General features: G+C 40.3%; 1 protein-coding gene across 1 annotated transcript in view; it reads right to left on the reverse strand.

Moving 5' to 3' along the window:
* Positions 1-27,027, reverse strand: part of fat2 (FAT atypical cadherin 2) — a 230,789-nt gene that overhangs the window by 112,731 nt on the left and 91,031 nt on the right. Inside the window, 6 exon segments of the mRNA XM_055158976.1 lie at positions 300-533; positions 8,503-8,656; positions 9,175-9,374; positions 19,049-19,442; positions 21,786-22,625; positions 22,628-25,449. Of these exon segments, the coding sequence (XP_055014951.1) occupies positions 300-533; positions 8,503-8,656; positions 9,175-9,374; positions 19,049-19,442; positions 21,786-22,625; positions 22,628-25,449 (4,644 nt within the window).

Consider the following 27,027-nt stretch of genomic DNA (forward strand, 5'->3'; position numbering starts at 1 on the left):
ACAGCGGCTAAAGGAAAACCAGACTTGTGGACATTTTTAGTCTCGAACCATCACTTGTTTTTGTTTTTTTAGTTTTTCTGTTAAATTTTTCATTTTTTTCTGTTAAAACCTGTCAAGGACCTGCAGATGGAAATGAGCATTCCGGCTATAATCTGTCATATTTACACTGCAGTGCTGTAGATGTTTATTAATATGCACTGTCCCTATTAAATAAATAAATACATAAATACATAAATACATAAATAAATAAATTAGAGGAACATGAAAACTTGTCACCCTTCTAAACCCCAGTCTCTCACCAGTGTCGGCGTCCTTGGCGTAGAGCACAGCGATGGGGGTCCTCACCGTGGTATTGTCAAACACAGAGACCTGGTACAGAGCGGAGCTGAACTGTGGCGCGTTGTCGTTCATGTCCTGGACTCTGAGCAGGATGTCGGCCTGACAGGAGCGCCCCCCTCCGTCTGTGGCTTTGGCGGCCATGTTGTACTCCACCTCTGCTTCACGGTCCAACACGGAGAGGGTGAAGAGCTCTCCTGTAACAGACCAGAGGAGGGTGAGTGACTGTTGTATATGTTAACATGTTTGCACTTGGACTCAGCCAGTGTAACCAGGAGTAACAGATTACATGTACTGGAGTTATGTAATCAGAGTATAAATTATGAGTAACTGTATTCAGTTACAGTTACTGTTTGAATGAGTGGTAATTGGATTACAGTTACTTTGTTGAAATAAATGGATTACATGGTGGTATTTTCCTGTTTTCACATTTTGGGCTAAAGCCCTCTTTTTTTTTTTCAGTAATTCCACACATTGCTGGACACTAGACCAGGTCTAAACCAGGACTAAACCAGGTCTAAACCAGGTCTAAACCAGGACTAAACCAGAGCTAAACCAGGACTAAACCAGGACTAAACTAAACCAGGACTAAACAGGGTCTAAACAGGACTAAACAGGTCTAACTCTAAACCAGGACTAAACCAGGTCTAAACCAGGATAAACCAGATCTAAACCAGGACTAAACCAGGTCTAAACCAGGACTAAACCAGATCTAAACCAGGACTAAAACCAGGAATAAACCAGGACTAAAATAAGACTAAAATAGGACTAAACCAGGTCTAAACCAGAACTAAAACCAGGTCTAAACCAGGACTAAACCAGGTCTAAACCAGGACTAAACCAGATCTAAACCAGGACTAAAACCAGGAATAAACCAGGACTAAAATAAGACTAAAATAGGACTAAACCAGGTCTAAACCAGGACTAAAACCAGGGCTAAAACCAGGTCTAAAACAAGGACTAAAATAGGACTAAAACAGGATTTAACAGGACTAAACCATGTTGTATGGACCGTGTATCCTCCTCCTCTTCTATCAATAATATTTTTAATTTGGTTCAGTAAAGTCTGGGCTTTTTATTTTCTTTTAGCAAACAAAACTTCTTATGTGAAGATTTCCTCATCTTTGTTTCTCTACAGCAAATCAAGTAATCCAAAGTATTCAGATTACGTTACTCACTTTAAGTAATTTAATGGATTCCATTACAAACTACATTTTGTGATATGTAATCTGTAATCTGTAGGAGAATACATTTTAAAAGTCACCTTCCCAACACTGGACTCAGCTGATTTTTATGTGGCAACTAGAGAAGGTCGATATGCCAAAACATTAATGTCACAGTTTTCTTTAAGCCAGATCACAATTTCCACTTTCTGGCAATTTATGTAGACTTGATATTTATACTTTTGACGGTCCTAAATTACACAAAATTGACTCTTGTGAGCTTTAAGCAAGGTTAAAATCCTCAAAAACATACCTGGAGTTCTGTTTCATTTACACTTATTTGAGTAATCGTTTATTATTAGTCTGTCTCCAAAGTTCAAAATGCTCTATTCCACCCTGTGATGTCATGAAGTGGTAGTTTTCAAGATAACAGTTAAATAAGATAAGATAACAGTGGAGGAAATAAGTGTTTGTAATAATTGATGCTGATTTTGTAGGTTTGCTCATTGGTAAAGAAATGAACAGTCTATAATATTAATGGTAGGTTTATTTTAACACTGAGAGATAGAATATGAAAAAGAAAATCCAGAAAATCACATTATAGAAAATAAATTAATAGATTTGTGTTTCATTAGATCTAGGTCAGGAATCAGTCATGACGTCAAACTCATCGCGTCTGTCTGAGTCCCTTTTGTGGAACAGCACAACAGTAAACTAATTTTATCAAGGGGAAAGACGTTATTGCCCTTCTTCCTAGCGAATGGTTAAATAAAAACATATCCGCCTACTGTCAAGCGAACAAATCCTAATGCGAGGTGATGAATCAGGTTAGTATAAAAAACCCCTGTCCACAGAATCTGTCAATCCATCAGAGTCCAGACTCTCCAGACCCAAAGATTGTAGACCTGCACAAAGCTGGAATGGATTACAATGCCATAAGCAAGAAGCTGGTGTTAAGGACACAACTGTAGGTGCAATTGGTTGAAAATTTAAGACATACAAAATGACCAACAATCAAAGAGTGGACCAAAATTCTCCTTCTTCTGATATGTGCACAAACCTGGTCATCAGCTACAAGGAACGACTGTGCCTCTGTGCTGCAAACAAGGGTTTTGCCACCAAGTACTAAGCCTTTTTTGGCTTGAGGGTTCAAATATGTATTTCACTCAATGAAATGCAAATCAGTTTACATATTTTCTTTAAAGTTACTTTCTGGATTTGCCTTTTGATATTCTATCTCTCAATGTTAAAATAAACCTACCATTCAGATGATACTGTTCATTTCTTTGTCAGTGGGCAAACCTACAAAATCAACAAGGGAAATACTTATTTCCTCCACTGTACCGTAAATTCAGATTGGCAATTCCAGGGCTGAAATGATCTAAATGATCCAAATGATTCTAGTGAAGATGTGTGGGGTTTAAAACCACAGTGGAGCACTTCCACAAGGTGGACCTGTGTTTTCTGTTTGAGAGAAGAACTCAAAGAAGCCTAAATGTGCAGGGTTTGTGTGTTAGACATGTGTGAATGAAACAAAACATAACTCCAGGTCTGTTTGTGATGAGGAAACTACATTAGAACAACACAACATCTTAAATACATAAATAATAATAAAACTGAAGTACACTGTGGTGTCTGATATTATCCATTTTAGGCCTGTGAGCCTCGTCAGTTCTTAATGTATGGAGGAGTCGAGTTCAGGGGGAACTGTAAGATAAACACATAAGTAATATCTGGAAACGCTCAAAACCTTGGACAATAAGCAATCAGGTTGTGAAAGGGGATGATTTATAGAAACTATCAAATCTGAGAATATATGATTTAGAGGCGTGTCTCATATTGACCAGAGCTCGCCTGGACCTTTGTCTGTAATTAGGCTTTTTTACTCTGCTTTCTGTAATAAATAATATTACACTTTCAGAGCTTGTTTTTTGGCTTCTTCTCTGAACACTCCACACCAACGCACGAAGCATCACAGTCAGGTGAGCAGATGCACTGGGAATTATAAAATGGTAACCACGATAAGTTGTTTTTTTGAACAATCTTTCTCAGAATTGTCTGAACTTGAAACGAAACACAGACTTTGAAGTGGAGTAAGATGGATGTTTGAGTTCTTGTAAAAACACTAATGACATGTCACCGAGTGCAGTTGTTATCACAGCATTAAACAGCTGTGGAGGCCTTTATGCTCTGCTGCCGTGGCAACAAATACAGCTTTTATTTCTATCTCTTTACAACATTAAAAAACCCCATTTAAGGACATAAAAATACAGATGGGGAAATTTCATTATGATGTGAACGCGAGGAATCACAACATAATTAGAGCCATTTGAAAACGACTTAATGCTATTTCCCGTTGGCATGTTTGGACAAGATTTGGCAATGCTATTTGAGTTTGATAAAGGAGTGTGATTTTTTAGATTCTCCAAATGTACACAGCTAAAAATACTTTCTGTTGTGTTGGTTCTTGGTTCTGCTGTTACAAACCTAAAGGGCCCAAATTACGCTATGTTCTGATTTTGTTAGAAAGTAGTTTTCTCGTCACAGAACAGACGTGGAGTTGTGTTTTGTTTCATTCACACATGTTTAACACAAAACCCTGCACATATCTGAGGGTCTGTTCCACCTTGCGATGTCATGTGGTCATACAGGAAGTGCTCCACTGTGTTTTTAAACTTCACACACCTTCACTAGAATCATTTGGATCATTTCAAGCCTGGAATTGCCCATCTTCTAAACAACGGTAAAAGGAGCTATTAAAGGGACAGTCTGGAATTTTGGACATAGGACCTCATTTCCTAGTGAGCCAGAGTGTTGGAGACGTGTGGAGACGCTTTTTGAAATATTCCATCCAGTCCTTTTATTTGCAGAGGTCGCTGGTGTTAGACTAGTGCATGTCAATGGTCATAGTTATCCTGACACTAAAAACAGTCTTACCCAGTCCACAAAACACCCAAAACAAAACTATTATTACACCAGACTGTCCATGTGAATGTCTGTGTGGATAGAATAATGTCTGAAATACAACTAACCTTGTATTTGAAGGATTTATGTGTGAGCAGCAGCAGTGAGTTGTGCGTCCTGATAGAAAGCTTGTCAGCGGCGAACTGATATATGAGAAAATAGTCCCTCAACATGCACCAATACATGCAATACAAGGTTAGTTTTATTTCAAACATTATTCTATCAACACAGACATTTACATCAGGGCTCGGTCAAGCAGAAGTAAACAGCAAGGCCAAAAATTCAAGTTAATGCATCTGATATAAAAATGTATTGAACAGATACATATGTACTCTAGTTTATGAAACTGTTGACCTTTTTTCTGTACCATTTTTGGTTCTAAAGTTCCATATGTTTTAAACAGACCATGTATGAAACATGGAACAAAAATTATTTCCCAAATTTCAAAGACCTGCAAATCATGTCAATAAATGGATGTATTTCATCATTTCTTGTGTTATTCCATCTTTGAACTGTTGATGAAGGTACATGAATAAAAATAAAAAAAAGTATTTAAAATGATAAAAATTAGCTTGGAAGGACTGACATATTTTATAGAAATAGTTTCCTTACATTTTGAAGTAATATTAAAGTTTTCGGAAGAAAAAAGCTGACACATTATCATTATGTAAAATCCTGCACCTTCTACTTGTTTGCCCAATTTTCCTTCCGTTACTTTTCCCTCCGTTACCATGACCTTTCTTCATAAAAAATCTCATGAGTCAAAAAGTAAGAGGTTTTTCAACCTAATCTTGTACCATATGGTAGAAAACTATATGAAGCAAACATTCAAACCAGTTTGTTAAGGATATGGAAGTGAGAACCAAGAGTTATCACTGTTTGGATTTATTGCCCAAAAAGTGCTGCATATTTCATTCCCTCTGTTACCGACATGATTTTTTAAATTTTTTGTCAACAACTTGAAAGAATATCACAGGTTTAACTTGACCCTGTTGGAGTGTAACTCTTTCCTACATTCTGATACTTTACTTATTTCAATAGTCCCTCTAGTTTCTGAATAAGAGACATTTGAATGTAAAAAATCTGGCCGTTTCCCTCCGTTACCACTTGACCGGACCCATCAACAGTCTGGTGTAATAATAGATTTTCTTCGGGTGTTTTGTGGAGTGGGTAAGACTGTTTTTAGTGGCAGGAGAACTCTGACCATTGACATGCACTAGTCTAGCACCAGTGACCTCTGCAAATACAAGGACTGGATGTAATATTTCAAAAAGTGTCTCCACACGTTTCCAACACTCTGACTCAGTAGAAAATGAGGTCCTATGTCCAAAATTCTGGACTTTACCTTTAACTTGAAAACTTGAAAACTACTGCTTCATGACATCACAAGGTGGAACAGAGCATTTTGAGCTTTAGGGATGCAGACAGAATAATAAAGTGTTACTCAAACATGTGTGAATGTAACAAAGCACAACTCCAGGTTGGTTCTTGAACAGGAAACAACATTATTACATGGCCTCAGGCTCACAAGAGTAAATCCTGTGTAATGTACTTTAGGACCTGTAATTAGTCCCAGTTTAGACCGTGTTTGGACCTGCCTTAGACCTGGTTTAGTCCTAGTCTGTCTATGGCAGGGGTCGGCAACCCGCGGCTCCGGAGCCGCATGTGGCTCTTTAGCACTCTCCTAGTGGCTCCCTGGAGCTTTTTCAAAAATGAGTGAAAATGGAAAAGGAATGATTTTTTTGGTTGTTGTTTTAATCTGGTTTCTTTAGGGGTAAAACCCTCATTCATCTCTGGTCATGGATCTGATCCATCGGCTGTGTGCAAATGAAACACATGAAACAAATAGATGAGCTGAAGCGGGGGTGGTGTCCGGTGCCTCCACCTGAGAAGCGCTTTCCCCGAAAAAGTGAAAAAACAAAAAAACATGTGCGCAGACGGACGCTCAGAACAACATATAACAAACCAAACGGGATTCACGCTTCTGTCCAGATGCTTTGCACCCCTCGGAACCAGCCGAGCGCGGAGGACCAGAGCAGCCCACCCGGACCTGTGATCCACAGCGCATTCTCGCTTTTCCCACACGGAACCAGCGCACAGATGACTGCACTGAAGCACTCGGACCCAGTCCTTTGCGTGCCCAGGTCTGGAACCAGGACATGGAGGACGAAGCCCCCGGATAATCTGACCAACACTGGACCCCCAGCCCCGTCTTGAGGGGCTGCACACTGACTGCTCCCGTGTGTTTAGTGCTGCTGCCCGAGCTCAGAGCTTCTGCTCCGGGCTGATGTTGCGTACAAAGTTCATCGTCGTCAAAGCAACAGGTAAACGTCAGTCGCTCCTAAAACTCCGTTTATTTTAGTTTACACGCAAACGTGAAACCGGAGTTTTTCAAAATCTCCACTCTAGCCGGAGTTTTTAAAAAGATTCGTTTTCAGAGGCGAATTCTCCGTTTGCGTGTAAACGATGTGAACAAACGAAGGGAAATGTCTCTGTTTTTAAAAATACCTGTGTACGTGTAAACGGGGCCTAAATGACAAAGGAATCAACACTAACCACCTGATTTCAGTGGCTACAGACGGCGCAGCGAGTATGAGAGGGTCACAAAAGGGGTTTGTGTATCATGAATTCTCATTTTGTATTTGTAGCCGACTTAGTCATTTTAATAGTCGGATTATAAATTTACTGACAGCCTATGTTGCCTTCATATTAGGCTTATATAAGGCTTTTAATTTTTTGCGGCTCCGGGCAGGCATGGTTTTTGTTTTTTTGGGCCAATATGGCTCTTTGAACATTTTGGGTTGCCGACCCCTGGTCTATGGTATAGTTTTTGCTCTATGTAAATACAACTTTCCTAATAGAGGACCCACACCCTGCTTGTTTCCATGCAGATGTAACGGCATTGTCTAGAATCTTTGCAGTATAACATTAAACTTCTCCATGGAGACAAGCAGGAGACACCAATAGGCAAAGTTACAAGTCAGATCTGTGAAGAGGTGACTCTGCTCAAAGTGAGACTGGGAAGACAAGTAGGTGACAGAAAAGTTTGAGCTTTAAAGGGCTAAATAAACACATGTAACTGAATAAATGCAACTAGATATGTTTACTTAGTCAGGCTGGCACCACCGAGTGCCTCTGCTCAATTTCATTTCTCTCCAGCGACTAGGTCAGGAATCAGAATACACTAGATGGTTCGTAAAAGCCCTGGAAGTGCAAGTCTGGGCACCAGCCAATCAGTGAAGAGCCACACATTCAGTGTTCCCAAGATCGAGGATTTAAAGCCGGAACAAAGAGAATGTTTGGTGAATTTTATCAAGGGGAAAGACGTTATTGTCCTTCTTCCTACAGGATTTGAGAATAGCTTAATATACCAGTTAGCCCTGTTAGCTAGGGTGACCAAACGTCCGTTTTTCCCCAGACATGTCCGTTTTTTGCGTCCTGGACGCAGTTTTTCTTTTTTTTAAGTGATGGAAATGTTCAGGTTTTCATGATCTTTCATTGAGTGGCTCTCGTAGCTCTCTGTGACTCAGACACAAACAGTCAGGTCAGTCTGCAACACGCCGAGACACAAATGCACATTTAACAATGACTTATACAAGAAATTCTCCATTTTCCGTTCTGGTCGGGGAAGTGAGAGGCCATGTGCACAGGTTGTGAGGTGAGTGTAGCTCAATATAGAGGCCCCACCCCCGGTAAGGTGTCCTGGGTTTTCACAAACGGAAATATGGTCACCCTACCATTAGTGGTGCATTACATACATCACGACCAAATAGCAACGACTGGTTAAACAAAAAAATAAATAAATAAAAACCCGCCTACCGTTGAGCGAACAAATTCTAATGTTGTGAAGTTTCCACAAAGTGAAACCATCTGATGAATCAGGCTAATGTTTAATGCCATGCTGTGGAATATTCAAGGTAAAGCATAAACATCTCCATGGAGACAAGCAGGTGGCAGAACCCTCATCAGAAACGTTTAAATGTATCTCTCTATGTAGCTTGATCTGTCTGTCTATCTATCCATAATGTGTGTCCTGTACCTGTTTTGTGGTTGAGGTGGAACTTGTGTGCGTCAGGCCCGTGGAGGGTGTAGGAGACGTGTCCGTTGGAGCCCAGATCTGGGTCAAACGCAGACACCTTCAGGATGAACTGGTTTGTGGGCGAGTTCTCCATCACCGCCTCAGTGTAGAGCAGCTGAAATCAGACAAATAACAGAGAATTGCCTGGTAAAACAGCTGCACAGGGGAGGAAGGGGTCATTAATGTACAGACAAGATGGATGGGAGGAAGCAAGGACACTGCCTGAGGTACCGGGTGAATCTTTTTTTTTAACCTAAAATTACACTTGTCCACATTAGGTCAAAACTTCCCAAAAGCATCAAGAAACTTTATTTGTCGCTGTAGGAACCCATCTCATGATCTTGTTACAAAGCGGTAGTTTTCGAGATAACAGCAACATTTTACTTTTTATTTTTGGAAAGATTGGCAATTCCTGAGCTGAAATTATCCAAATGATTCTGGTGAATGGAGTTTAACAAGACAGGCCCTTTAACTGACAAGTCCTGTTGAGACCGAGTTGTGTGGTTGTGTCCTTGGGCAAGGCACTTCACCCACATTGCCAGATCCAGGGCACCAGGGAGCTTTGCATGTCCGAACAGCACTATATGAGTCGAGTTCATTATTTTGTTTGATTATTCTGAGTGTGTATATTACCTGCTGGCAGTGTGGGCTGTTGTCATTGACATCGAGCACGTGCAGCTCCACAGACACCGGGCTCTGGAAGCGTCCGTCTGTGGCCGTGATCTTCAGACTGTAGCGCTCGGAGATCTCTCGGTCCAGAGGCTCTTTAGAGATCAGCCCCCACACGCCCTCATCCACCTGCACCACCGCAAACTGCCCCAAGGGGTCACCGTCTGCGGACAACAGCAAAGACAACATCAAGATATGGATGAAAGCGTGTTCACAGTTCAAGTAAAAAGCGATTTGAATGGCAAGGCTGGTAACATTATGTCGTCTATTCTTGGGTTTGAAGACTTTTCTCATTCAAAAGATAGAACATTTTGTTGCTACGGTGACACTCCTAATTTCTTATCATTCTGAAATCCATGGAATGTGTCTCTATGTCCACGTCCGTTTATACTGAAATGAATCCGTGTATCACCGTATCACCATACTGGAAACGATCTGCATCCACACACATCGTTTCTGTGTCCCCAACCCTTCTCTATCCACACAGCTTTGAGCATATTTGTTTACGCTTTACAGAAACGAAACTTAAAACTGCATGGCTAATTTGCATAAACTGAGTGCTTAAAAAACAGCTCGCTATTGTGCGCTTATGCGGTTTAGCTTCTGTCGGACTAAAGGACACGGCTCAGTGGAATATGAGTGTTCTTTCTGTGACAGAGGGGTGTTCTGCTGATGGTGAGTCTGTTCAGACATTATATGTCTGCAGGTCGTACACACAGACCGTATATATATGAATATATTCTAGCCTCTTAGTATTTTGGTGGTGAATTAGCTACTTCCCGGTGCATAGAACTACATCAGCATATCAGCGTTTTCAGGCGTCCACACAGTGCCGGATCAGATCTGTACTCAGATGAATTCTTGGGAGCCTGCGGCACCAGATCATTCCGTCTCTGGAGTAATTTTCAGTTGGATTAGTGTGAACGAACACTGCATCCTCAAACAAGAATTATTTGAATACGTACTAGTGTGGACAGGGCCTTATTCTGTTAAAAACTGTACAAACGTTCTGACAAATGAGATTATATCTTAGAATGTTCCACAGATTAGATTTAGATTAGATTCTCTATGGAGAAAAGATGACAACACCATCAGTCCAAGTTATAGGTCAGATCTGCGGAGAGGTGACCATGCTCACACAAAGAATGTATCTTTTTAAAATGTATTTTTGGCCAATATAAAAAGACCTGCAAACAAATATATGTTGTACAGTATACAGTAAAGGAAAGTTCTCAAGTTACTCAAGGATTTTAAAAATAGGGCTAAAAGGGGGCGAGGGTCTGGAGGACGAAAGGGGAGAGTGAGGTGGCAGGAAGGGGAGGGTCTGGAGGACTAAAGAGGAGATTCAGAGGGGTAGGAGGAGGGGGCGGGTGAAAGGAAAGGGGGTGGGGTCTGGTGGACTAAAGGGGAGAGTGAGGGAAGGAGGAGGGGTGATATCTGGAGGACTAAAGGGGAGAGGGAGGGAGTAGGGGCAGGGTCTGGAGGACTAAAGGAGGGAGGGCGGGGTCAGGGGGTATAAGGAACAGTGTGATTGCTCAAAGAGGTATTAACACTTCAAACTCCACACTCAGGAACACCCGGCTGTAATCAGGGCAGTCCTGTGTGATGTCATGTAGTACTTGAAATTGCGGAGGCCACTGAAGGCAGCACAGACTTAGAATTAGGTGTTTTTGAGAAGCAAGCTGCAAATTTACCTACAATAAAGTTGCTAAAAATGACTAGGAACAGTAGATTAAGCTATTAAAACACCATATACACATTTATAGTGAAAAAAGAATTTAGTATTTCACTTTCACTTTAAAGGGCTCATCTTACGCTATTTTCTGATCTATAATTCTGATTTTAACACATTAAATCCTGCATATTTAGACTGTTCCAACATATAACATGACTTAAAGCTCAAAAAGAATCCATTTTGTGTAATATAGGACCTTTAACTGAGTACTTCCTCCTCTGTATGCAGGTTTACTTTGTAAGAGTAAAACCTAACCCCAGAAAGAGTTGCAGTTGCCGTACGTTTTCGTATGTTAGTCACATATTGCAGTGGACGCCTCATTACCTTTGCATGTGCTTTCTCAGGCCTGAGCTTTGATACTGCGCCGCTTTGATGAATTATTCACTAATTTGTGTTTGCAGAGCGGGATTTCTCAAGTTTTCGGTTCAACAAGAAATGTTTAATCATCACAACAAGGAGACTGGTTCTGAGCTTTGGTTGTTTATCCTCCAGCAAAATTTTAATGAAATTTATGAAACTTTTGAAGATTTTTGTAATGCAGAAAGGTGTGAAAGGTCGTGGATAAGATTTGAATAGGATACTTGTTAAGAGTTGCATCAGATTTAAAGCAAAGTGAAATGTGTTCAAAACTAATTTTTAATCCTCTCAAAATAAAAGACAAATTTGGCCAAGATGATGCAAACAGAACAATAATGCAACTTTGGTTTTGTAATGTTTTGAAAATATATGAAGGACTACTACTACTACTACTATTCAATCATACTACCATTACTACTACACCCACTATTACAATTACTACTAAAGATCGAACCTGCTACCACTACTTTTCTTAAAAACATACAGCCCAAATCAGACAAAAAAGTAGAATTAAATTAAATCAAATTTGTGAAGAAGAGTTGAAGAAACCCCATATCCTGTGTATTTATAGTGTGTAGAAAGTTGTAACGTGTGGTTTGGTTAATGGACTATTTGGTTTAAACTAAACGGCCCATTTGTACACTTTACATCATTAACTGCCACTTTCTGTTGTCTTTCTCACCCATTTCTGACACTGTGCTGTGGTTGATTTGAGGTGATCTTTATGTTCTTGGCTCATTTTCCCAGAAAAGAAACTGCCTGAAGCGCTCAAGTCCTTATGTTAAAAGCTGTTCAGTCATTGACTTCAGAAAAACTACTGCGACATTGAAGTCAGTGCAACTCTGCCAAAGAAACAACACAAGATTTATATCTGTGACAAAATGGAGGAGCGCCAACCCCAGGTCTTAAAACTCTAATAACGTAAGTGAGAATAAAGACACACCACCTGCTTCTCTGTGTGGAGATAAACAGGTTTAATGCCCCATATAAAGACTTTCTTTTTTTAATGAAGATATTTAAGATTTTCTACACTTTTCAATGCTGTAAAAACATCCATAATGAAAAAAGCATGCTTTAATTTTAGTATGTGCCCAAAGAGTTACGTACTATGGCTTTAACATAGATCTGTGGGCCTTGCAAAGGAATTTCAAATATAAATATCAGTTATATTTACCCAACCAGTGTTAATGACATCAGTTGACAGAAATCAATAGACTAAAGCAGGGGTGTCCAAATTCTTTTCATCAAGGGCCACATATCTAACCACAAATGAAGCAGAGGGCCGATCGAGGGCCGTAGACTGGTGCTCAATACAGTGAATAACTGAAATATGTACATGTTTAACACATTAGCATGATCCATCAGTCTTTATTCATGCTAAGATCCTTAAAACTACACACTAAATATTAAATATTAGCTTTATCACTGTAGATTTTCAAAAAAAAAAAAAAAAAACTTGTAGTAAAAAGTACATTTTTATGCAATGCAAGATAATTTGGGCCAATTCACCTGGAAGCCTGAGGGCCAAGAAAAATTTGTCTGAGGGGCGCATTTGGCCCACGGGCCATAGTTTGGAAATGCCTGGGCTAAAGCTTCCACAAAAGTTGTAGTAGCAGTAGTAATAGTAGTACTCCTGGTAGTAGTAGGTCAGGTTACAAAACTGAACTTTGAAGCCAGTTTCTTACTTCAGCTCTTATGGAGTATATTCCCACTCTCCATAAACATCTTTTGCATTTCTAATTTATAACAACCCCCTTTGCAACCACAATCAATATTTAGACACAATTCTACCCTTCTCTGTGAATTCATGAAAGGTTTTTTTTAATGGTCAGACCTACACTGACAGACCATTCAAACGGCTCTTTATACATAAAAGACGGGCGTCTGGATGGGAGTATCAGATTTGCATTTGTTTGCCCGGCTGTTGCTGTTAGCTGCAGGGCGTTTGGTTGCGGTGACTCCTGCGGCCCTGCACGCTGATGCCTGAATGCTCAGAGGAAGGCAATTAACAGATTTATTTCACCTTATTTTAAATGTTCACAAACTACAGGGAAAACTGCAGCAAATAGAGCTGAAAAAATAAAATAAAACTTGAGACTTTTCCGTGGAGGGTGATTTCAAAAGCTACAGAATACATTGCAGAGTAGAGAGGTCAGTGATATTTAAAGTTGTACTGTGTAACATTTCTGTTGGTGGGACTACTACCTGCTTGTAAGATGCCAGGTCATTTTGATCAATAAACACTTGCAACTGAATAAATGCAAGATAGATTAGTGTAATGTTCTACTGTGGAACATTCCAGGCAAGCTGCAGCGCTCCCCACACTAGAAAAGTTACACAGAGCGCCTTTGAAGGGATATATCGGGATTTTTTACATAAATCTGTCTGTCATCCCCGTGAGCAGTGTCGTACATCCGCATTGACACCCTCGACATCGTCCGGTGAGCCGAGATACTGGCCATTTTCGGTGCTGACGAAAGTAGTCCGGCAAGTTGGCTGGGGACTGTATAATAAAGTGTTTTTCTTCTCAAAACAATCTGTGTTCAAAAGAGTGATACATTTGCATCACAAAACCATCGTCACCTAAAAAGTCAGACCTCATTATCACTTGGCACTATTTTCTTTCCGTTTGTATCACTGTGCGCTGCTGCCAGGTGACAGCTGCGCATGAATCCATCACTTTGTTCAGTTGTTGCAGTGTTTACATGTGCAGACCTCTGTGACGTGAGAGAGCCAACGTGAGAGCTAGAGCCATAAGTATATAAGCTTGTATAAGATACATATGAATATATCTAAAAAATGGTGCGAACTCCTGATTCTCCAGGCTGTAACAACTAAAATCTGGCTGAATCTCCACACACATTTCACCGTTTTCCTGTCACAGACTTTGCGCTGAGGAAACTTTGGCTTCTTGCCTTTGGCTTCAACGTGGAAACTAAACCAGGTAAGAACGAAGAAGTGCCGCTGTGTTTACAAGAGAACAGACTCAAGAATCAGCTGTAAATCACTCAGTGTCATATCACCAGTGAAGCTTCTACAAAACCTAACTTTATAAGTCGACTGTTATTACTATTGTAAATGTCTCTTACACTATTGTCAGCAGCTACGTGGACGTGTGGATGATTCCATGTTTCTATTAGTCGTCCATGCTTCAGTCACAGTGGAGGCTCTATGTTCGCTGTATACGAGTTTATAAATGACGTGATGGTGATTGTCGCTCACTCGGTCTCTCACGGCTCCAGCTTCAACTTGTACCACTTCTCTGTCTTTTCTCTCTCTCTGCTCGTTCTAACTCCATCTGGCGAAATTCAGGATCAGTATATTTGGGTTCACAAAGATCTCCCCTTGGCTTTGTGGTAAAGTCAAAGTCTTTATTGTCGGTGTCGTAATCAGACATGTTGTCACTAACATTCCGAGCAGTAAACAAAGTGAACCAGGCGCGGCTGTCACCTGGCGGCCGCGCGCAGTGATACGAACGGAAAGAAAATAGTGCCAAGTGATAATGAGGTCTGACGTTTTAGGCGACGACGGTTTTGTGATGCAAATGTATCACTCTTTTGAACACATATTGTTTTGAGAAGAAAAACACTTTATTATACAGTCCCCAGCCAACTTGCCGGACTACTTTCGTCAGCACCGAAAACGGCCAGTATCTCGGCTCACCGGACGCTGTCGGGGGTAAGTCAGTGTGGATGCACGACACTGCTCACGGGGATGCCATACAGATTCATGTCAAAAATCCCAAACTATCCCTTTAAGCAACAGTTCATATGAAGAATCTGTTTGGGGACAGAACAGAATTGCTTTAGGTGTTCAAGAGCAGCCGCGCGTGAATGACGCATGGACCTGGGCAAAGTGCTATGCAAATGAAATTAATCATTGTTTAGCCTGTAGCTCACATGCTAATTAAACGTGCTAACAGAATTACAATAAATAAAACATGAATAATTATGCTAACACGGTTTTTATTGACTCAGCTCTTCCCATGACACTCAGTGCAGAGATTTGATAATATTACTTTTCAAAGGACCTGCATTAAATATGTATAGTATTTTCTGCAGTAGAGGCGCTCTGGATTATAAGGCACACTGTCACTTAAACTTTTTTCACATATAAACTGAACCGGACTTCAAACTTTGTTCAATCCCGTAAAAATTGTAAAAAAAAAAAAAAACTGTCCGAAAGGGCTAAATTGTTAGTGTATTCACAGTAACTCATAATACACGCATCAAGAATCTAGGACTTCCGGTCATCGCGCAATGCATACTGGGAAGGATTTTCTGAAAAAGTGAGCATCAAACCTCCATGTTTGTTTTCCCAGTGGGATGTGTCTATTGACAAAGTCGATCTTTTCAAGTCTTTTGAACTACATCACTTTTGTTTCTGGTTCTGATATTGTCATATTTTAGTTTTAGGATTCAGACATTGTAATTGTGTGGTTGTTGGATCCTAACAGCGGAAAACGGCTCGAGAAATTTGTTTGCGAACTCCATAAATGCAAAAGGGAATCAGATGTGTGTGACTGCAAACCTCTGTTCAAACTGTTTCTCTTCCCAATGGAATTGAAAAATAGTGAAAGGTGAAGGCGATGGGCAGGATTGATCTACAGGAAAGACGAAAAATGTAATCTTTGACTGCCTAAGAAATCATTCCGAGTTTGCAGCGAACATTTTGTATGTGGAACACCATCAAAGCAAAAACCTGATCCGACAATATCGGAACCAGAAACAAAAGTGATATGGTTCAAAAGACTAGAAAAGACTGGCTGTGTCAATAGATGCATCCCACTGGGAAAAAAAAAACATGGCGGTTTGATGCTCACTTTTTTGGAAAATCCTTCCCAGTATGTATTGCACAATGACCGGAAGTCCGAGATTCTTGATGCGTCTATTGTTCAAACAGTTGGGCGATTACAGCGTCCAGCACGTCCACATCCCTCTCGTCATTATCCGAGTCAGTGTGGTTACTGTTCCCTGACAGTTCAGTGATGATTCTGGTCTTGGTGAAAGCTCGGACCACAGTTGATACTGATCCTTAGCCCAGGCGTCCACGATCCGTTGGCAGATCGTGGTGTAAGTGGCTCGGCGCTGTCTCTCCTGTCTTGGTGAATGTGTGTTCTCCTTCTCTCATCCACTGCTCCCACGCAGCTCGCACTTTCACTTTATAAACGCCTTGAGTTTAAAGTGGACATTATAAGCGTGTCTCTTGACAGGTGCATTTTTATATTAAAAGGAAACACAGTATGCATTACTCCTGATGCTCCTGACTACGGGAGCTGTAATGCTGCAAGTGGAGCGGCTTTGTAGTTTACTAAAGTCGTACTAAGACACATGAATAAATTCATATATAAGGTGCTCTGGATTATAAGGCGCGCAGTCGTTTTTGGATTAAATTAAAGGCTTTTAAGTGCGCCCTGTAGTGTGGAAAATACGGTACTTTTGAAGGACCTGCATAAAATATGTATTGTATTGTGTAAATAAGGTCAAAATAAGTCCGCTGTCTACTTCTGCCAGACTTTTATGACAGATAATAGCCTGCTAGTTGTTGTTCACTTTACTGTTAAGGCAAAATTCTGTACTGATAACGAGGATGCTCTGAATGCACAAGGTAAGTGAGGAATGAATTTGGACCACTGCAAACTGTTTAAAATTTTTTCATGTTTTAAGACTCAGGTACAGCGCCTATAATACGCCAAATTAGCTGGTTCTATTTGCATTATCTCTTCAGACAAAGGATCATGAATACTAGAGAGAAGCACAAATATATAATCTACAAAACTAATAGAGGAATCCCATGCATTTCAGAACATGTTTGTAGTGATTTAAACTATAGGGCACCTTTTATACTCCTCTGTATTGGGCATTATATTGTATAAATAATTAAAGAGTTTGTGATTTGCTAATTCTGATCACGTATATCACACGTTTGTTTCTGTTTATTCATCCACACTGTACGAGCCTGATGATTTTGCAAAGACAGGCTTATCAATGTTTGTATCAAATAATAAATAAACATAAACTTGATGAATAATATGTTAATGTTGAGTCGTTTTCTGGAGGTGGCATGTCACCTGCATGATTCCATGGAAATTGAAAGTAAAGTCATTAGGGATGTAACAATAATCGAAATATCGTGATGTCGTATCATCAAAGTCCTTGCAATAATATCGTGGACCATCACAATATATCGTCTCTTTGCTTAAATTAACAGTTACGGTGCAGCAATAGAAAGCAAAAAAGACAGAACTACATAGACCCATGATCCTTTGCTCCATTTCAGCACAGACTACAAGAAAAAATAACAGTTCTAAGCACTTTTAAGTCTTAGCTCTTTGGGATAAGTCTTGTCAAGGCATTTTAAAAGGAAAAAGTAGCATATTAACAATTTTGTTAAAGGGTCCATCTCATGTAAAATGACTCTTTTCACATTGTATCTTCTGCACATATAAAAGCACAATTTGGGTTTTGGAACATCCATTACACAATAGTTATGAAATCTTACTGATTTGTTGGAGACAGTCACAGACCAGGAACTATGAAAGGACGACTATTGCTCCTCCCCCCGCCCGTCCTGAGAAAGCACAGGCTCCGCCCTCCAAACGTGACGTAGGCTCTGAGTGAGCCGCCCTTCCTCCGCCCATCTCAGGGAGGGAGGGGGAGACAGACGTGCACCCTGATAGCGGTAGGAATAAACTTTTATTCATCATGGAGATACAGCGCGTTCAGCCACATGTGTGGGACCCGGAATTGGACGAGGACTTTGAGGAGCACGAAGCTCAAGCACCGCGTCGACATCAGCTGAACATTACTGATTGGTAAAGTATTAATAAACACTAGTAGATAAACTTATTATATCGTGTACACTGGAGGAGGCAGGGCGGAGGCGGTGGAGCAGGGGAGGGGGGCGGGTGCGAAGCGCTTTCCGTTACGTCAAACGCGTCATAGGTGTATCGGCTGCGTCATCCTTGTAGCAGCTTTAGTTCGTTGTCACGTGGGAGGGTGGCAGAAATACGCTGCAGTTTGTTAAAAAAAAAACAGAGTCAATCTAAAAACCATTTTGGTGACATATACAAGGCCCACACATCACTCAAAAGTTGATTTTGCATGAGATGGGCCTTAACCTCCAAAAACTATCACAATAAATATCGTACTGTGAGATGTATATTGTGAAAATATTGTACAGAGAGATTTGGATATTATTACATCCCTAATCGTGAGCCTCCCCACCATATCATGAACTTTCCCGCGATATCACAATAAATATCATACTGTGAGGTTCATACCGTGACAATAACATATCGTGAGACTTGAATATCATTACACCCCTAAAAATCATACTTTGGAACATTCTCTGTAGAGATAAAGAGGTTATATACTGTGAGATTATAGCCAGTGGAACATTTCCATGGAAACAAGCAGGAGGACGCCCTTCTCCTGGCCAAATAAGAGTCAGGTTTGTGGAGATGCAAGCCCAGTTACAGTAAGGGTGCGTGCTTTTCTATGTTTCTCAGGGAATAAAGCTAAACCAAAATAAAAAAAATAAATAAATAAAAGATGATTCAGTCTATTTTTTGGCAAAAAAGTTACATACTATGGCTTTAGATCAAAACTGTATGATTTAGGGTCAAACTAATGATATGTTCACAGATGTGGCCGTCATTGATGAAAACAAAACACAGAAAATAAAATAAATGCAGGTATGATTATTCTTATTACCTGCTGTCTCCACGTGTCTCTCCTCACTCACCTGTGATGTAGCAGGTGACCAGGCGGTTCTCCATGGAGACGTCCCTGTCCGTGGTTGTCATGGTCACGATCACCTCTCCCGGCTCGCTGTTTTCCACGATGGAACCCTGGTAAACCTCTTCGGTGAACTTCGGAGGGTTGTCATTTTCGTCCGTTACCGTGACTTCCACCAGAACGCTGGAGGAAAGTTTGACGTCTCCTCCGTGGTCCGTGGCGATGACGTGGAAACGGTAGAGTCTGGTGGTTTCACAGTCGGTTTCTGCTGCCGTGGTGATCCAGCCGCTGTCCGGGTTTATGGTGAAGATTTGGTTTATGTCGCTTGGGTCGTCGGGGAGAGACTGAAGGCTGTAGCTCACAACGCCATTGGACTCTGTGTCAGGGTCATTGGCTGTTACCTACAAACAAGTAACATTTATTAACACTTAGAACATTTTCAATAACTGAATACATTTAATATAAAGTGATTTAACGCAATTTCAGTTAAAGTTTTGCAAAGTAATAAATTCATCATTGCATTTATATAGCGCTTTTCATGACCCCCAAAGTGCTTTACAGTGCACATTCACTCCACACTTAGTGATGATGATACTACAGTGGTCACAGCTGCCCTGGGACATACTGACTGACTATAGCCAATATAATGTTTTTTTTAAATAATAAACCAACAGATCCACAAAGTAAATATTTTAATGATTTGTAATAAAGGTCAAAAAAAGTGCAAAACAAAACATTAAATGAATTTAAAAGCAGGGCAGCTGTGTCTACAACAGTAGTTTACCATCACCAGGTATAGAGTGAATGACTAATGCTGAATAATGCTCTGTAAAGCGTCTTTGTGACAAAAAAATGTCCATGAAAAGCGCTATATAAATAAAGACTTACTTACTTATGTATTTATTGCACACCATTATCGAAAGCAGGGGTCACCTCAACTTTTTTCTCTGGGGGCCACATTATCGAAAGACTGGGATGGGGGTGGGGGCGGGTCGGCCGTATAACAGAATTGTATGACCCTTATGACGCAGATTATATTCTTTGAAAACTGCCACACTTTCTTTACATATCACACAATCTGCTCGGTCCTTACACTGAACAAAAAAATAATCGGTCTTCCACTGTTCCACTCTCTGTCAAGATTTTGTACTTTAACACGAGACATTTTGCTGTCCTGTGCGTGCGTTGACTGTCACTGTTTGATCTCGAGCTTCTCAGGTGACGAAAATTTGGCAGCAAATGTAAATACGTCATGTAATTATTTAAATATAAATATGAAAAATTGAAATATATATATTCATATAAATATAGATTTTTTTATTGAAAAAAATCTATCAAATACAAGATGCAGATGTGTTATTATTTGGCAAAAAGTAATCTGAAAAAAAAAATAGGCGAAGACGACTTTTGAGGATTGCCTCATAGGGCCAGTTCAGGTGGTGGGGGGCAGAGGGGCTGGAAGGCCAGAGTAAGCCCCTGGGCCTTAGTTTGATGACACCGATCTCAGGTATTTTAATAAAAGTGTCGCATCTTATTAGTCTTGTCCTGGTTTAGTTAATCTTGGTTTCTTTAAGTTTAGCATTTGATTTTGCTTTCGTACCTACAGTTAGTCTTTTATTAGTCTAGTAAGATTGAATGATTTTCTGTAGGGGACCTTCATGCTGGGTTTAAGATGACATCACAACATTCTAAACAGTGTTGGGGAGTAACAGATTACATGTACCGGCATTACGTAATCAGAGTACAAATCATGAGTAACTGTATTCAGTTACAGTTACTGTTTCAATGAGTGGTAATTGGATTACAGTTACTTTGTTAAAATAAATGGATTACATGGCGGTATTTTCCTGTTTTCACATTTTGGGCTAAACCAGGACTAAACCAGGACTAAAACCAGGACTAAACCAGGACTAAAGCAGAACTAAACTAGGACTAAAACCAGGACTAAAACCAGGACTAAACCAGGACTAAACCAGGTCTAAACCAGGACTAAACCAGGACTAAAGTAGAACTAAACTAGGACTAAAACCAGGACTAAAACCAGGACTAAACCAGGACTAAAGCAGGACTAAACCAAGTCTAAACTATATGACACCGAACAGTAGGGTGGACATAATTTAAAGCAGCAGTGATCTCATATACAGTAGAAATCATTTCTCTATCAATAATATTTTTAATCTGGTTAAGGAAAGACTGGGCTTTTTATTGTCTTTTAACAGACAAAACCTCTTATGTTAAGAGATCCTAGTCTTTGCTTCTCTACAGTGAACAGTAGAGTTCATAGAGACTTGGGCTCAATAGCTAATTTGAAGACAACAGACAAAAATTTTCAGGATGTGGTTGCTACATTCATGTAGTTTTAAAAACCAAGAGAATATCAAGTCATCCAAAGTATTCAGATTACGTTACTCACTTTAAGTAGTTTAATGGATTCCGTTACAAACTACATTTTGGGGTATGTAATCTGTAATCTGTAGGGGAATACATTTTAAAAGTCACCTTCCCAACACTGATTCTAAAGGCCAATGATATTTAATACATATATTACAATTAATGTAATTAAAATGCAGATTATTACTGTTAGTCACTAATAGAAATGATCTGATTTGTGAATTTGCTTCTGGATATTTCTTAGGAAAGTGTATAATAAGGAAAACTGGGACTATAATATCATCAGATCCTAAACCACCAATAACTTTCGTAATGATTTTAATTGCACTTTTACAACTAGATTTCCTCCTCACCTGTATGACTGTGGTTCCTGCGGGCATGTTCTCAGCCAGGTAAGCTCTGTAGGGACTGGCATCAAAAACAGGCTGGTTGTCATTCACATCCTGGACCTGGATACTGACAGAGACCAGAGACGCCACATCGGTCCCATTGTGATTTCCTTGAGCAACTACGTCTATCTGATACCATTTCGTCTTCTCGTGATCGATGGTCTTCTGCAAAACCAACGTACCGCTTTCTTCATCCAAACTAAACACTTTATCTTTATTGCTTTCCACTGTATTCCCATCTACAAGACTATAGATAACCGGCATATCCGATTTGGCTCTGACTGTTCCGATCTCCGTACCAACCGGGATGTCTTCCATTGCCGAAAACGTGTACAAAGGTTCTGAAAATTTTGGTAGAGGGACTTCTGGGGGCACGACTTTGACTTGAACTGGAATGGTTGAGTTGTAAAAAGGCAAGCTGCCGTCTCTTGCTTTTACTTTGAAATTAAATATTTTGTTTTCCAAGCCCACAAGACTTTCCTTGACGCTAACCAGTCCCGTAAAAGGGTTGATTTCGATGATATCTTCGGTAACTTCTTCCACCTCGTCAACCGTGTACGTCACATCTGCATTTTTGCCATCGTCTGCGTCATATGCGATGATCTGGATCACCGGCGCCCCCTTGTTGACGGTGGACTGAATTGCAACTTGGTATTCAGTAGCTTTGAATTGCGGAACATTGTCGTTTTCATCTGTCAGGATAATCTTTACGGTGCAAAACGCAACTCTACCACCGCCGTCTCTCGCCATAACTTTGATAGCGATAACTCTGTGCGATTCTCTGTCCAGTGGCTGTGTTGTGACACAATTTGTCCATCTTTATCGATTTTGAATTTCTCATCGGCAAGTTTATTGATAATAGTGTAGTCCACAGCTCCGTACTGTCCCTCATCTGGATCTATAGCGGCTAGTCTGATCACCCTAGTCCCCGCTTCTGCATTCTCAGCTAGCTCTGCTTCGTAAATGTTCTGTTTAAAATACGGACTATGCCGATTTCGATTTATCATGTCAATATTCACCGGAGCTGTTTTCTGAAACACACCATCCGACACTGCTACAGTTAAATTGTAATAAGGATCCAGGTTCTTTTTGCAAACGTTTGAAAATGAAATGATTCCAGATGATTCGTTGATGTTAAAATATCTCCCTTCGTTCCCAGATAAGATTTTGTACTTTAGATTGTTGACATCGTTGGCGTCTCTGTCCGAAGCTTGAATTTTAACAACAATATGTCCGCATTTTGCCATTTCGTCAAGCGTAGTATCGTACTGAGGGTTTACGAAATCAGGTGGGTTGTCGTTGACGTCCGTTACATTCACGAGCACAAAAGTTTCGCTGCTGAGAGGATACGTGCCATTGTCGCTGACACGTATTTTCAAATCAAAATGCGTTGTGTCTTCGTAGTCGAGAATTTCCTTGGTAGTAATCAATCCCGTTTGCTTGTCAATCTCAAAAAAGTCAGTTTCGTTTCCTTCGGTTTTGATCAACTGAAATGTAAGCTCTTTGTTTCGTCCTGAGTCCTTATCCGTTGCGTAAATTTGTAAAACTGATGTACCAATTGGTAAACCTTCTGCGATGTTTGTGGAATACGCTAGTTTTGAAAATATTGGCGCGTTATCGTTAACATCTTCGACTTCGACTTCGATTGTGGCTTCCGAATACGCTCCAGTGACTGAATCGGTTGCTCTGACAGTTAAAATGTGCATTGATTGGGCTTCGTAGTCCAGCGGGTTTGTAACGGTCAAGACGCCAGTTTTAAAATCAATATGAAAATGTTTGGTTGCGTTTTCTTCTTGGAGATTGTAGATTAGACGGTAGCCTTCTGGATTACGAGCTTGGACGTGTAAAATGGTGGCAAAAAGCGGGACATTTTCAGGAACTTTTAAGGGATACAGTAGCGTTTGGAAAATGGGATTGGTTCTATTGCGAATTTGGATGGTTAGCTGCGATGCTGCGCTGTAGTTAGGCTCGCCTTCGTCGGTCGCCACAATTGTCAAAACGTATTTATTCAAAGCTTCGAAATCAAGAGGTCTTTGGAGTGAGACATCGCCGACGTTTGGGTCAACTCGGAAAAGTTCAAAATTATCTTCGAGCGAATAAACAACCATAGCGTTTTCGCCCAAATCTTTGTCGATCGCCGTCACTTGGTACAAAACATCTCCCGGTTCGATATCGTCAGAAATCATCGCTGAAAACGGCAAATTCAAAAAGTGTGGCGCGTTGTCGTTAACATCGTCAATATAGACTTTAACTACAGTGGTTGCAGTTCTCGGAGGGGCACGCAAATCTTCAACTTTTACGGTAATCTCATATAAATCTTGAATTTCTCGATCAAAAGGGACACCGGTGCTTTCAAAAATACCAGAAGTTTCAGAAATACCAAATCTTCCCATTGGATTTATGACAGTGTACGTTAGGGGTTCGTTTAGGTAGCATCCGGAAACCTTCAACGCAGCTAATATTTTTGGTGTTTTGCTATTTTCGCTGACACTTGCAGAATAGAACTGCTGCTCAAATTTCAAATCAGTTTCGGTGAGGTTTGTCAGCGTTATCTTTACGATGGCGGAGTCTTTGTACAGCCCATCACTCGCTCGGATGACTAGCTGATAAAAATGCTTAAAATCGGACACGTTGTCGACAGAAATAACCCCGGAATTTTGATCGATTGAGAAAGCGTTGTTGAAATTTCCATCCGCGATGCTGTAGACCACGGTAGAGTCCTCATCGTGTGCACTGACTCGAACCACCTCTGCTTTTCTGACAGGCGGCGTTATGATCGATGCCTTATACAGAGGTGAACTGAATTGTGGAGGGCAATCATTTAGGTCCAAGATTCGGATTGTAACTTTCGCAGGCTCTGTTGCGTACAATAAAGGTTCCCCGGAGTCTTTGACATGAACCGTGAACTCATACCTGTCCTTGTTTTCAAAATCGACCATCGAAATTAAAGATATAGTCCCCATACTTGGATCTATCTTGAAAATCCTCAACGCTTCTTCCTCTAGGATTTCAAAATAAAGCTGGGAATTCGCATCTCTGTCCGCGTCGGTGGCTTGGACGACCAGCGGGGTGTTGTTTTCTCCCATTACGAGGCTATTCACGTTTGCCGCTTCGCTAATTTGCCCAAAGTACTCCCTTTTGACGAATACTGGAGCGTTGTCATTCTCGTCGATCACGTAAATGTACACAGTTGTTTCGGATACAGCGCCAGCGTTGGTGGAAGCCGTAACTTTGAGCTTATACGTAGAAAAACGTTCAAAATCGATATGTTTTTGCGTTGAAATTAGCCCAGAGTAAGGATTTATATGAAAAGTGCCATTCGAGTTGCCGCTTTCGATGCCGTAATGTACTGCAGTGGGGCTCGAGGCTGCTACGGTGATGACGGATGTTCCTATAGGGCTGAATTCACTGATTTCTGCTAAAAAGTCTTCAGATTGGAAGACAGGGGGCGTGTTTTCTGAAATCTTGATGTTGACGTGGACGGAGCAGAGATCGGAGCGCTGGGGGAAGCCTTGGTCGGTAGATTTCACTGTGAGATGGAAGCGATCGAGAGGCTGAAGGTCTAAAGGTTTAGCTACAGAGATGGAGCCGGAGGAGGCGTCTATGGAGAAGATGTTGTCTGTGTTACCTACAAGAAAGAAAGAAGAAGAAACAAGTTAGGCTTTTACTTTTATATTGTTGCTTTTTGTTAAAGTTGCATTGTGTAACCTTTCTGATGGAGGGTCTGTCAAATGCTTTTCTTCATGGAGACGTTATTGCTTTTTCTGGAATGTTTCACAGTATTAAACCTTTCTATCTTCATAGAAACTAAACCAGACCAAGTTACAGGTCAGATCTGTGGAGAGGGGACCCCGCTCACAGTCAGAATGTCTGTTTTTCCAGGTATTTTTGAGATATAAAACCACTTGTAACTGAATAACGGTAAAGTAGAGCTGTTTAATGTCATACTGTGGAACATTCCAGGCAGAGCAATGACATTTCCATAGAAACAAAGAGGTGATGGGCCCCCTAACCAAAAAGTTAAAAAGTGCACCTTTAAAGAGGGTTATTATTCAAAATTGACTTTTTTTTGTAAATAAATGTAAATATTTTAATTATTGGTAAAATATTAGCCCAAGTTTATTTTGGATTTTTACAGCAGTCATTACACAAACAGGAAGACCGTTTCCAAGCCAGGTTTCAGAATTATGATAAATTAGTTGAAACTTATGAAGAGTTTTCTAAAAGTAAGAATTCAATTCACAAAATAATTTAATTAACTAAATTTCAGTTAACAAAACAGCAGAAATTGTGCTTCAAGAAAAGCTCATTGTTTTTTTGGGGGAAAAAAAAGTAAAAGAAGTGCTGAACTTTGCAACCAACTTTTTGGCAGAAGAATGACTGAAGAATGCTTCATTCAAAAGTTTAATCACATTTCAAAAGTGTTTATTCAATTAGACTCACCTTTTCAAGGTTTGCCAGTTCTTTTTAAAGACCTCAAACTTCTAATTAAAAGTTGACAATCTGTAATTATATTGTATTTTATGTATTTTGCTGGTCTGTTTTCACAGGTGATGAATGTCGACTTTAACAACATAATACAAGCGTGTCCATTTTGGGGCGGTTTGACTGTGCATCAAAACTGTATTTTTCATTTTTGTTGTCACTTTTTAACAAACGCTAAAAGGCCAAATATCTAAAATATGTTTAAATCTGTTCTTCTTCGCTGACCTTATGCCTTCTGAACATTCTAATTATTCACTGTGAACTTTAAAAGCACTTTTCACAACTCTCACAGACCAGAGATGTAAAGCAACTAAACTTGGCATACTAACCACACACTTCCTGATAACTGGACAAAAAAATGCTTTACAATTTGATGCCTACAGCACACACCGCACTTTTGATGTCAAGAACTGTTAGTACAATACTGTATATCTGTACTGGGGCAAGACTCAGATACATGGAAAATACAGGTCCTTTAAAGAAGACCCATTGCACATGTGTTATAGTTGTGTGCGAGTGGAATGTGTGTAAAGACTTTGTGTTACGTTTTTGTATGAAAAGCGCTTTATAACGTCTCATGTTATGATTTGTTATCATTTTAAATCACAATATTCATCTAAAACGAAAAGAAACAAGTGCACTGACTTCCAGGTTAGAGAACGGTAGTGCCCAATGGAAGCGGACGTCAAAGTAAACATCATCACAACAAAGGGTCAGCACC

Source organism: Boleophthalmus pectinirostris, unplaced genomic scaffold (genome assembly GCF_026225935.1).
Source record: "Boleophthalmus pectinirostris isolate CB_2022bp ecotype Guang Dong unplaced genomic scaffold, ASM2622593v1 HiC_scaffold_23, whole genome shotgun sequence".
NCBI classification, from domain to species: domain Eukaryota; kingdom Metazoa; phylum Chordata; class Actinopteri; order Gobiiformes; family Gobiidae; genus Boleophthalmus; species Boleophthalmus pectinirostris.